Here is an 11,167-nt window from a genome sequence, read left to right as displayed (position 1 = left end):
GATGGCTTCTCAGTAGCAAGTACATGCATTGTGTTTAAAAAAAGATTGTGAAACTGGGCACATGGCACATGTCTATAATCCTAGCTACTTGGGATCACAGGTCAAGGTGAGCCCAAGAAAAGTCCTAGCTAAAAAATATAACCAACAGCCAAACAGGGTTGGAAGTATGGCAGAACATCAACTTAGAAGGTAAAAGGACTTGAGTCAAACCTCAGTACTTCAAAAAGGAGATTCCTGAAGTCCAATAGATAAATTGAATCACAATCTCTGATAGTAGATGTGTTTCCTAGTTTATTAAACAGGTGGATCTAAAAGTAAAAGAAAGCTTACTAACTACTTTATTGAATTGAAAGGAGAAGGTTATGAGAGAATCCTTGGGAGCAATGAAAAGATGATCATGGTGATCCCTAAGCCAGAACACTTCTATAATGTGGGCAAGTCTTAGGGGGTAGTGATATTGCAAAGGGGAAAGCTGGCATACCTGGAAACTTGTTCTGCAGAACATCAAACAGCCTAGGAAGTCAGGACTCTCAGCTTGTAAGGACAGGCAGTATGGCGCTAGCTCCTTTTCCCTTTTGACAGCTCACACAGGATGTGTGAGGGTGACTCCTGGGCCTTGACCCTTTTGTTCATGATAGACACAGGAAGTAACAGTCTCTGCAGTCATCAAGTTTGTCTGCCCCATCACCACTCACAGGGACCTCAGAGGCTCCACATCCCAGGGGATTGCAGTTCATGGACTAACTCATTAAAGGCAAAATGGTTACTCAAGGTTTCCTTAGGACCAATTCTTCCAGCCTTGTTTTAATGGTTTATGACTAGCCATGGCTCACACCTGATTATACTTTGGGGAATGGTAGGGATGGAGGGTGACTCTTCTACTCTTTAGGGAATGGACAAGTACCCTGTGGGGTTGGAGCTTACATTCTTTTTAAGCTTGGAGCATGAAGGCTTGTTGGAACTGCTGAAATGATTCTAAGACCACATTAGGAATGAGCTAATATTACTTAAGTGTGTGAAAATTTATGTAAGAAATTATTAATATATTTGAAGCATATTATCAGTATGAAAAACACATGTTGAAGAAAATTTCCAGGGCTGGGAAGTTGGCTCAGTGGTAGAGCGCTTGCCTTGCATGCATGAGACCCTGGGTTCTATTCCTCAGCACCACATAAGTAGAAAATGCCAGAAGTGGTGCTGTGGCTCAAGTGGTAGAGTGCTAGCCTTGAGCTGAAGAGCTGAGGACAGCACCCAGGCCCAGAATTCAAGCCCCAGGACTGACCCTCCCCCCCCCGCAAAAAAAAAGAAGAAAATTTCCAAAGCGACAATGTCTTAAAACTCTATGAATCCATGGACACAGGCCCCAGGAGAGATAAACCTGGTTGTGAACAAGATCAACTCCTATGACCAAAGTTTTTGTATGTGTCAATGTAAGCAAAGGACTAGAATAAAATTGCTTGCGTAATGTTCAGTTTCTCTTTAGGTCAAGATAGAAAAACAAGCCCAAATTCCAATTTTATTCACTTCCTTGGTAAAGTTTATTCTTAAGTATTTTTTTTTGTGGCTTCTGTTAATGGAACTGTTGTCATGATTTATTTTTCAACCTCCTCCTTGTTAGTGTACAGAAAAGTCACTGATTTTCTTATATTAATTCTATATCCTCCTCCATTGCCAAAGTGTTTGTCAGAGCTATTGATTTTCCTGTTATTGGATTGGATGAGTTCCATAAATATTTCTGACATTAATCTCCTTCATGTATGTGCTCTACATGTTTTTACATAGTTCATAAAATGTACCTTTAAAAATTGTGACAGACACATAGGCCATAAAACACCAGTGAGGAGCCAGAGCAAAATCCAAGTACATATTGACATCTAATTTTTGATCAGGCCATATATATAAGACAATGGGGAAAGAAAAATCTATGCAATAAATAACGATGGGAATCTTGGGCAAGGTGGCTCACGCCTGTAATCTCAGTTGAGATCACAAGATGCCAAATTAGAAGCTGTCTTGGTTATTTAGGCCTTGTATCAAAAAAATTAAAAAGCAAAACAAAACAAAAGTTGGAGCACTGATGGCAAAACTGATTATCCACAAGCAAAAAACAGGAAACTGGGCAGTTATATTACACCACACTCAATAAATGGAAATCAACTCAGGCTTACATGGAAGACCTAAATCTGTGAAGCTCTAAGATGGAGACACATGGAAAAATCTTTGATATTGACCTTGGCAAAGGTTTTCTAGACCTTCACACCCAAAGCACAGGCAACAAAACGAAACATGAACATGTGAGACTTCATCGAATAGAAAACATTTTGGAAATGTAGCTAAGGATATAGTTTATAGATAACAAATTTGCTTAGATGCATGAGGCCCTAACTTTGATACAAATAGAATAAATATCTAGTGATTGGATTTCTGGATTTCATTGCAATTCTGCTTTTTGCCTTTTTTTTGACAGTCCTGGGGCTTGAACTCAGGGCATAGGCACTGTCCATGAACTTCTTTTGCACAAGGCTAGTGTTCTACCACTTTAGCCACAGTTCCACTTCTGCTTTTTCATAATTTATTATAGCATTACAACCTTTCTTGCCCAGGCTGGCTGCAAAGCATGATCCTCAGATCTCAGCCTCCTGAGTAGCTAGGATTACAGGCACTGGAACCTGCCTACTTTTTGTCTTTTTAAGAACCTCAATATAGTTTCCTATGAATACTGTAATGATTGACATTCCCATTAAGGTTCTATTTTTTCCCCAAATTCTCACCTGCTTGTTATTGTTTGCATTTTTGGTAATAGTCTTTCTGAAAGCTGTGAGGGAGATACCTTATTGAGTTTTAATTTCCATCACCCTGATGTTTACAAAGCTGAGAATGTCTTCAAGTATCTCTTAGTCCTCCTTCTTGAGACAGTCTTGCTTTGTTTCCTCAGCTGACCTTAATTAACCTCAGCCTCAGCTTCACAATTGCTGGGATTCCAGGTATGCACAACCATGCCCAGTTTTTATGCCATCTTTGAGAAATAGCTATCTGTTCAGGATTCTTGTCCATTTCTAAACTAGATTTTTATCAGAATTCTTTAAGTTGCTTAAATATTACTTTGTTTTTATTACTTAAAAATTTCAATATATTTTAAAACAGGTATATGGCTTGTAAATGTTTTCCCCAAATTCTAGGCTGTCCCTTTATTCTTATTTCCTATGATGCACACGATTATTAATTTTGATGTAGTCTCATTTTTCTTTCTTGGCTTTTTCAGTAAAATCTAAAAATATGCTTTGTCCAATCCTGTTTTGTACAAATTATTTCATCTTTTTATTTTTTAAGACTTTTGTGCTTTAGGATTTATGTTACTATAGCAATTCTACAGATCATCAATAATTATATACACTGAAAAACAGGGCTACTTTAGGAGTCAGCTGTACCACTCAACATATGCCAACTCAGTCAAGTCGTATGCATATTTATTGCACTATCATTCACAAAAGGCAAGCCGTGGGGCCACTAGGATGCCCATTGATGTGTTAATGCTTAGAGAAGGTGTGGCACCATGCATAAAGCAGAAACTAGATACTCATATATCACCCTGCACCAAAATGGATCAAAGACCTCAATGTAAGTCTAAATATCCTGAAAATATTGCAGAAAATATTGCAGGGAAAATACTAGGGCTCTTAAGCATGGGTCAAAACTTTTGGAGTAAAGATTCAGAATCACAAGAAATCAAAGAAAGACTGGATAAGTAGGATAGCATCCATTAAAGAGTTTCTGCATGTCAAAAGATATAGCTAGCAAGATAAATAAAAAGCTCACTGAATGGGAGAAGATTTTTACCAGCTATGCATCAGACAAGGGCCTCATATCTCAATGAGACTTCAAAAAATTAACCTTTTCCCCCAAATCCTAAAGAAGCAACAACCCAATTAATATATGAGCTAAAGGCTTAGAGAATTCTCAGGTGAATAGACCAATAGACACATGAAGAAATATTGAATATCTCAAACCAAACCAAAAACCAAAATGCAAAAACCAAAAACTCAGGTAAGATTCTACCTCACCTCAGTTATTATGCTGTTATTAAGAAATCTAACAATAACAGATGCTGGTGGGGAGGTGGCCAAAAGAGAATGCTACTATACTGTTGATGGGAATGTAAACTTGTTCAACCACTCTGGAAAACTGTGGAAGTTCATCAAAAGACTAAACATAAAGCACCCTATGACCCAACAATGCTACTCCTGGGCATTTAGCCAATAGAACACACATACAGCCACACAAAAGCTACCAGTACAACCATGTTCATTGCAGCATTGTTTACCATAGCCAAGATATGGAATGAGCCTAGTTGCCCCTCAGTGGATGAATGGATGACAAAAATGTGGTTTATATACACAATGGAATTCTATGCTTCCTGAGAAAGAATGATATTGCATCATTTGTAAGGAAATGGAAAAACACTTGGAAAACATTGTATTAAGTGAAGTAAGCCAGGACCAACGGAACATAAGTTCCATGTTTTCCCTCATTTGTTGTAACTAGAATGTGCCCATAAGTCTCCAAGTAAATAGTGGATGGAAAAAGACAAAAAATACACTTGGACAAGATAAATTATACAGGAGTGGGCTGGGAATGTTGCTTAGTGGTAAAGTGCTTGCCTAGCATTGATGAAGGTCTGCTTCAGTATCATATAAACAGAAATAACTGGAAGTGGCACTGTGGCTCAAATGGTAGAGTGCTAGCCTTGAGCAAAAGAAGCTCAGGGACATTGCCCAGGCCTTGAGTTCAGCCTCAGGACTAGCAAAAAAAAAAAAAAAATAGAGGGTTCTAAACATTCACACAGTGAGATCAATGGAGATTCTTAGGATAAGATCACAAAGGATCAATAGCCATGCGCATATGATCTTACAAAACTGTATTTATAGAAATGAACTCTTAAGAAATGGAAACGAGATTTTTTTTGTTATTTTGCTTTTTTTGTTTGTTTTCTCCTTTGTTGCTGTTTTGATTTCAGTACCTTTTGTTTTGTTTGTAAATTCATTTGGTTGTAGGAGGGTAAGGTGAGCACAGAAATGATGGGACAAAGGGTGAACCAATAAATCTGTGGCACTCATAGACACTAAGTTGAAAATGAGCTACACTAGTTGTGTGTGGGGACAGGAGGGAAAAACTGGGAGAGAGTGAGGGAAGGGATGCCATTGTCTAAAAAGAAATGTGCTCATTACCTGACTTAGGAAACATAACCCCTCTGTACTTCACCTTTATAATAACAATAAAAAAGCATGGCACATGTACACAGTGGAGTAGTATTCCACATTAAGAAAAATAAACTCACCTCATTTGAATGAAAATGGATTCTCCTAGAGATCATAATGTTGCACAATAATAAGCTTTAGTTGCAGACACATTTTTCTTCTTATATTTAGCCTAAAAGTAGGAAGGCAGATTTTGGGGGGGGTCTGGTCGTGGGGCCTAAACCGCTGGGCCTGGACTTTGTTCCTCAGCTCTTCAGCTCAAAGCTAGCACTTTACCACTTGAGCCACAGCACCACTTCTGGTATTTTTCTTTTTGCTTATGTGGTGCTGAGGGACTCATGCATGCAAGGCAAGTACTCTACAACTGAGCCACCTTCCCAGCCCAAGAAGGCAGATTTTTAAGAATATAAAGGAAACCCCAGGGAGAGAGGAGGGAGGAAAACACAGGCAATGGGTGAGGGGATGCATTAGATCAATGTTCCTCATACACATGTATCAAAATGTCATACTGCAACCCATTCTGTTGCACACACAACCTACACTAATAAGAATAGGCTCTACTGAGTTTTGCATGTTAATCTATGTTTGGTATCTTGCTACTTTGCTGAAAATGTTTATCTGAGTAAGAGTCTTCCTATGGAGTCCATAGAATCCTTTAAGAGTCAGGTCTTACCTTTCATAATCCAGGATTGCAGTTCAGCTGAATTTAGGATAAAATGAAAATACCCTGGGTAGTTTCAGAATGAATGAAGATCATATAAATATTAGTTTGTCTGACTGTACTAAGCTTCTCCAGGGTCACTAGGCCATGAGGGAAGTAAAGGACCAGCAGTTCCACAAAAGGTTTTTTATTTAAAGTTCAGTCATTCAGCTAAACTTTCCTTTTCAGATCAAACAATTATGTAGTGCCTCCTGTTATCAGAAGCTTGTATAGTAAGTAGGAAATGTAGAACAGTATTTCAGTATCAATATCGTCACACTTTCTGGATAAAATTATGTTAAAAATCCCAAGTGCTACCAAAATAGACAGGGATGAAGTTTGTGCTTATGTATGATTCTTCCCAGGGCTCCCTTCATGTCTCTGTTCCTGAGGCTGTAGATGAAGGGGTTCAGCATGGGGGTCACCACCGTGTACATCATCGCCATGACAGTCTCCTTCACGGTAGAATTATCGGCTGATGGACATAAGTAGAGACCAATAATTGTCCCATAGAACAGGGACACCACAGCCAGGTGGGAGCCACAAGTGGAGAAGACCTTGCGGATACTGCGAGCAGAAGGGACCTTGAGGATGGAGGAGACAATTCGTGCATAGGACATGATGATGAGTACAAATGGGATGACGATGACAAGCCCGCCCATGATGAATATCACCAACTCATTCACATGAGTGTCAGAGCAGGACAGCTTCAGCAGAGCAGATATGTCACAGAAGAAGTGGGGGATCACATTGTTCTTACAGAAAGTCAATCTGGTGGCAAGCAGGGTGTGCAGCATGGCATGGAATGTGGTCAGCACCCAGGACAGCGCCATCATTCCCACACACAGCTTGGGGCTCATGATGCTGGTGTAGTGCAGGGGGAAGCAGATGGCCACATAGCGGTCATAGGCCATGGCCACAAGGAGAAAGCTCTCCAGGTCTGCAAAAAACAGATAGAAATATAACTGTGCCAAGCATCCTGTGTAGGGGATGGTTGGGACTTGGTTCCTCATGTTCTGCAGCATTTTGGGGATGGTGACTGAGGAGAAGCAGAGGTCAGAGAAGGATAGGTTGCTGAGAAATGCATACATGGGTGTGTGGAGATGGGAGTCTAGTCGAATGAGGACCATGATCAGGAGGTTTCCTAGGATGGTGGTCAAGTACATGGCCAGAAACAGGACATAGAACAGGTGTTGGTGTTCTGGTTGGATGGGTAGGCCCAGCAGGAGGAACTCGAAAATGATAGTTTGATTCTTTGTTGTCATGCTCTGTCCCCAATATCTTTAAGAAATAATAGCATTTTATTTTTCCCTTTCAACAAATTCAAATATTAATGATTACATTTCTATGTTTGTGATAGGTGTTTTACAATGAATTATTTCATCTGCATCACAATAATTATGCCCCTTAAATATCAAGTGAGTAAAATCAGTGTAATTCTTTGTGACTTGTCTTAACTTTCTTTGGCATCTTTCAGGTCCTACAAGTATCCTGAATGTTTATCTGTCTGATGTTGAATCCCAGAGTACATTTGTCTTTTCTTACCTGCCAAACCAGTAATCCTGCAACTGTAATGGACTCTGGCTCTCTCCGTATCTCATATTTAATGATCCTGAAGGTTTCTTCCCTCCCCCCAAACACTATATCCTCTTATAATACTGTATAAAGAAATACTCATCTACTCCAGTGTTTTACATCACTATTTAACACTCAGGTATAAATGTCTCCCTGTGCTGCAGAACTCTAAATCTCATTAACAGCTGTCCATCCTGTAAAGGCATCACAGGCATATTAAGCTCAACAGTCCCAAAATGAATATTCTTCTACTCTTTCCTTACCTTCAACTCTCATTGAGTGAATGCTCTGGATTGCCTCCTTCATTCTCTTATTTCATTCATCTCTTACTGTGAGACCTCCTCCTTCCCAGAACAGAGCGACACCTGGTCTCTCTTGGATGACTGAAGCAGACTCTCAATTATGTCCCTGTGCCCATGTCTCTATCTCTTTTTCCTTTCACATGGTGGCATTCTAAGATGGAAATATGATCATCTCTTTCCTGATTAGTTCTTCAGGGATTATCACTGCTCTTAAGATAAGCACAGAATTTCTTTCAAGACCTCCCCTGAAGTTCCAGCGCCTGACCTGTGCTTATCTCCACAGACACACTGGCATGTCATGCTGCAGTGAAGCTAGGCTGCAAAGTCCTTTTCCCTGCCCCTTGTCTTCAGCCCCTGCTGTCTCTCCTAGCACATCTCCTTGTCCCATCTGTTGCTGTTCACGAGGCTTCCTTACAGTGATCTTAATAACCTGGCGTTTGCACAGCTAACCCTGCTCTGCTTCTCCAGACTTGTGGATATGCTCCAACAGCATCCTGAACTCACCTCATCACACTTGTGGTCACTTGTTTGAAGCTGTCTTCCTACCACACTGGAAACTCCATGCAGAAAAAGCCCCCTTGCCTTCATGAATACAGCAAGGCCAGCACCACAATGCCTGGATGTAGCCAGTGTTTCATGATTATGTAGGCTGTGAAATGGCCCCAACTTAAAGGCAGCAACTTCTATTAAATCTGTTAAATCTTTCATGAATACAAACCTACTAGACTTATGCAATGGATTTTGAGACTCTATGTTCAAACTGCAAGTTTTGATTTTGTGTTTATGAAGAATACTAAGGTATATCAGCTATAGTTACTCTCTTCAGTAGCAGTAGTGTCTTCCAATTTTCTCATATGCAGTACAGATGATCTTTGTAGGTTTTTTTTTATTGCTTGTGGGGCTTGAACTGAGAGCCTGGGTGCTGTCCCTGAGCTCTTTCACTTATGGCTAGTTCTTTGACACAGTGCTGCTTTCAGTTTTCTGGTAGTTAGTTGGAGATAAGAGTCTCATGTACTTTTCTTCCTAGGCTGGCTTGTTACAAAGTTCCTCAGATCTCAGCTTCCTGAGTAGCTAGGATTGGAAGTGCGAGCCACCAGCATCCAGCAGTACAGACTATCTCTTCTTTTCTTTTCTTGCGGTCATGGGGCTTGAACTCTGGGCCTGGGCACTATGCTTCAGCTCTTCAGCTCAAGGCAAGCTCTCTACCACTTGAGGCACAATGCTGCTTCCTGCTTTTTCTGTTTATGTGGTACTGAGGAATCGAGCTTAGGGCAAGCACTCTACCATTGAGCCACTTTCCCAGCCCCAGTACAGAGGATCTTATACTGAGACTAATGTCAGAAAAATAATCAGGTTGAGAATTGTATAAATGATTGGAAAGTAAAGGAAAGCATATTTCATCCAACCTTTCCTTGATGACTTACTTTTATATATGATGGTTAATTTTCTGCATCATCGGAGTTAGGATCTGCTAAATTTTTGGCAGCAATTAAGTCTGGTTGTTGCTGTGCAAGTATTTTATAGTATCATTTACACTGAAATAGGTAGACTTGGACTGAAGTAGATTATGCTTCCTAAGAATCAGTTGAAGAAATTCAGAGTAAAATCTGCAGTCTCTTGAGGAAAAAATTCTGCCTCAGGACTCAAGAATACAGCATCTCTTTTCAGGCCTGTTTTTGTGCTATAAAACTTATCTGATAGCCAGCCTTGTAGATTGTGTGACATTGCTTACAATAAATTTTTCTCTGCCTCTGTGACTGTCCCTATCCATCTGTCTGCCTCTGTGTTTGTTTGTCTCTCTCTTACATACAGACAGATACATTCAAGTACATATGGCACGCTTCAATTGTGCTTCCTTCTGGGTACCCCTGATTAATGAATGCTTACCTCTGTTACCTCAAGTCTAACAAAGAAGGCAGAGGAGAGGTATGGGATGCTCTTTACTAAAACCACTTAACTGTACCCAAATGCTGGGGTCATCAGCCTGCTGATGGGGTTTAAGTCAGGTGCACAAACCCTGTGATCATTTGGGCATTATGTATTGGCATTGGAGAGAGAATTACCGTGTAGGGAAAATCCTGTGCCTTGTTTTTCTGCACTCTGCTTCTCTTGAGTAGGAATTTGATGTGTATGAGTTTGGTGAGGGATCACAGCCTGAAGCCTTCCCACTGGTGACCCTCGGACTTTCCTATGTTCTCAGCAGGGAACCTGTAGTTCTGGACCACACACATGAGGAGACCACACACAAATGGGAATGTATCTAACGCTTATTATATATGGGTGTCACCTTGGTCCCATTAAGAATGATCTTGGTTCTTCAGCTCAATTTTTATATTCCAAATGAATAAGCAGATGATGTCAATATATTGCGTCCATGGACTGCAGCCAGTAGATGGCTTCTCAGTAGCAAGTACATGCATTGTGTTTAAAAAAAGATTGTGAAACTGGGCACATGGCACATGTCTATAATCCTAGCTACTTGGGATAACAGATCAAGGTGAGCCCAAGAAAAGTCCTAGCTAAAAAAAATAACCAACAGCCAAACAGGGTTGGAAGTATGGCAGAACATCAACCTAGAAGACAAATGGACTTGAGTCAAACCTCAGTACCACGAGAAGGAGATTCCTGAGGTCCAACAGATGAATTGAATCCCAATCTCTGATAGTATATGTGTTTCTGAGTTTATTAAAGTTAAACAGGTGGATCTAACAGTAAAAGAAAGTTTAATAACTACTTTATTGAATTGAAAGGAGAGGGTCATGAGAGAATTCTTAGGAGCAAGAATCACCCTCTCATTAATGAAAAGATGATTACGGTGATTCCTAAACCAGAACACTTCTATAATGTGGGCAAGTCTTGGGGGGTAGTGATATTGCAGATGGGAAAGCTGGCATACCTGGAAATTTGTTCTGCAGAAAATCAAACAGCCTAAGAAGTCAGGACTCTCAGCTTGTAAGGACAGGCAGTATGGCGCTAGCTCCTTCTCCCTCTTGACAGCTCACACAGGGTGTGTGAGGGTGACTCCTGGGCCTTGACCCTTTTGTTCATGATAGACACAGGAAGTAACAGTCTCTGCAGTCATCAAGTTTGTCTGCCCCATCTCTGTTTATGGTGACCTCAGAGGCTCTGCATCCCAGTGGAGAGCAAGTCCTGGACTAACTCATTAAAAACACAATGATTACCCAAGGCTTCTCTGGGACCCACTCTTCCAGCCTTGTGTTAATGGTTTGTGACTAGCCATGGCTCACACCTGATTATACTTCCTGGGAATGGTAGGGATGGTGGGTGATTCTTCTACTGTTTAGGGAATGGACAAGCACCCTGTTGGGTTGGAG

General features: G+C 40.6%; 1 protein-coding gene across 1 annotated transcript; it reads right to left on the bottom strand.

Moving 5' to 3' along the window:
• Positions 1-6,269: 6,269 nt before the first annotated feature.
• Positions 6,270-7,220, bottom strand: LOC105985701 (olfactory receptor 1468-like). The gene has a single exon (XM_013016332.1). The coding sequence runs from the start codon at positions 7,218-7,220 to the stop codon at positions 6,270-6,272; it is 951 nt and encodes a 316-aa protein (XP_012871786.1).
• Between the last annotated feature and the right edge of the window lie 3,947 nt (positions 7,221-11,167).

This window comes from Dipodomys ordii, unplaced genomic scaffold (genome assembly GCF_000151885.1).
Source record: "Dipodomys ordii isolate 6190 unplaced genomic scaffold, Dord_2.0 Scaffold31, whole genome shotgun sequence".
Classification (NCBI taxonomy): Eukaryota; Metazoa; Chordata; class Mammalia; order Rodentia; family Heteromyidae; genus Dipodomys; species Dipodomys ordii.
Note: the sequence above shows the minus strand (reverse complement) of the source record. Positions and strands in the feature narration are given on the sequence as shown.

What these genes read in the sequence shown, in the direction of transcription:
- LOC105985701 (XM_013016332.1), bottom strand. Translation starts at nt 7,220, where the DNA reads ATGACAACAAAGAATCAAACTATCATTTTCGAGTTCCTCCTGCTGGGC.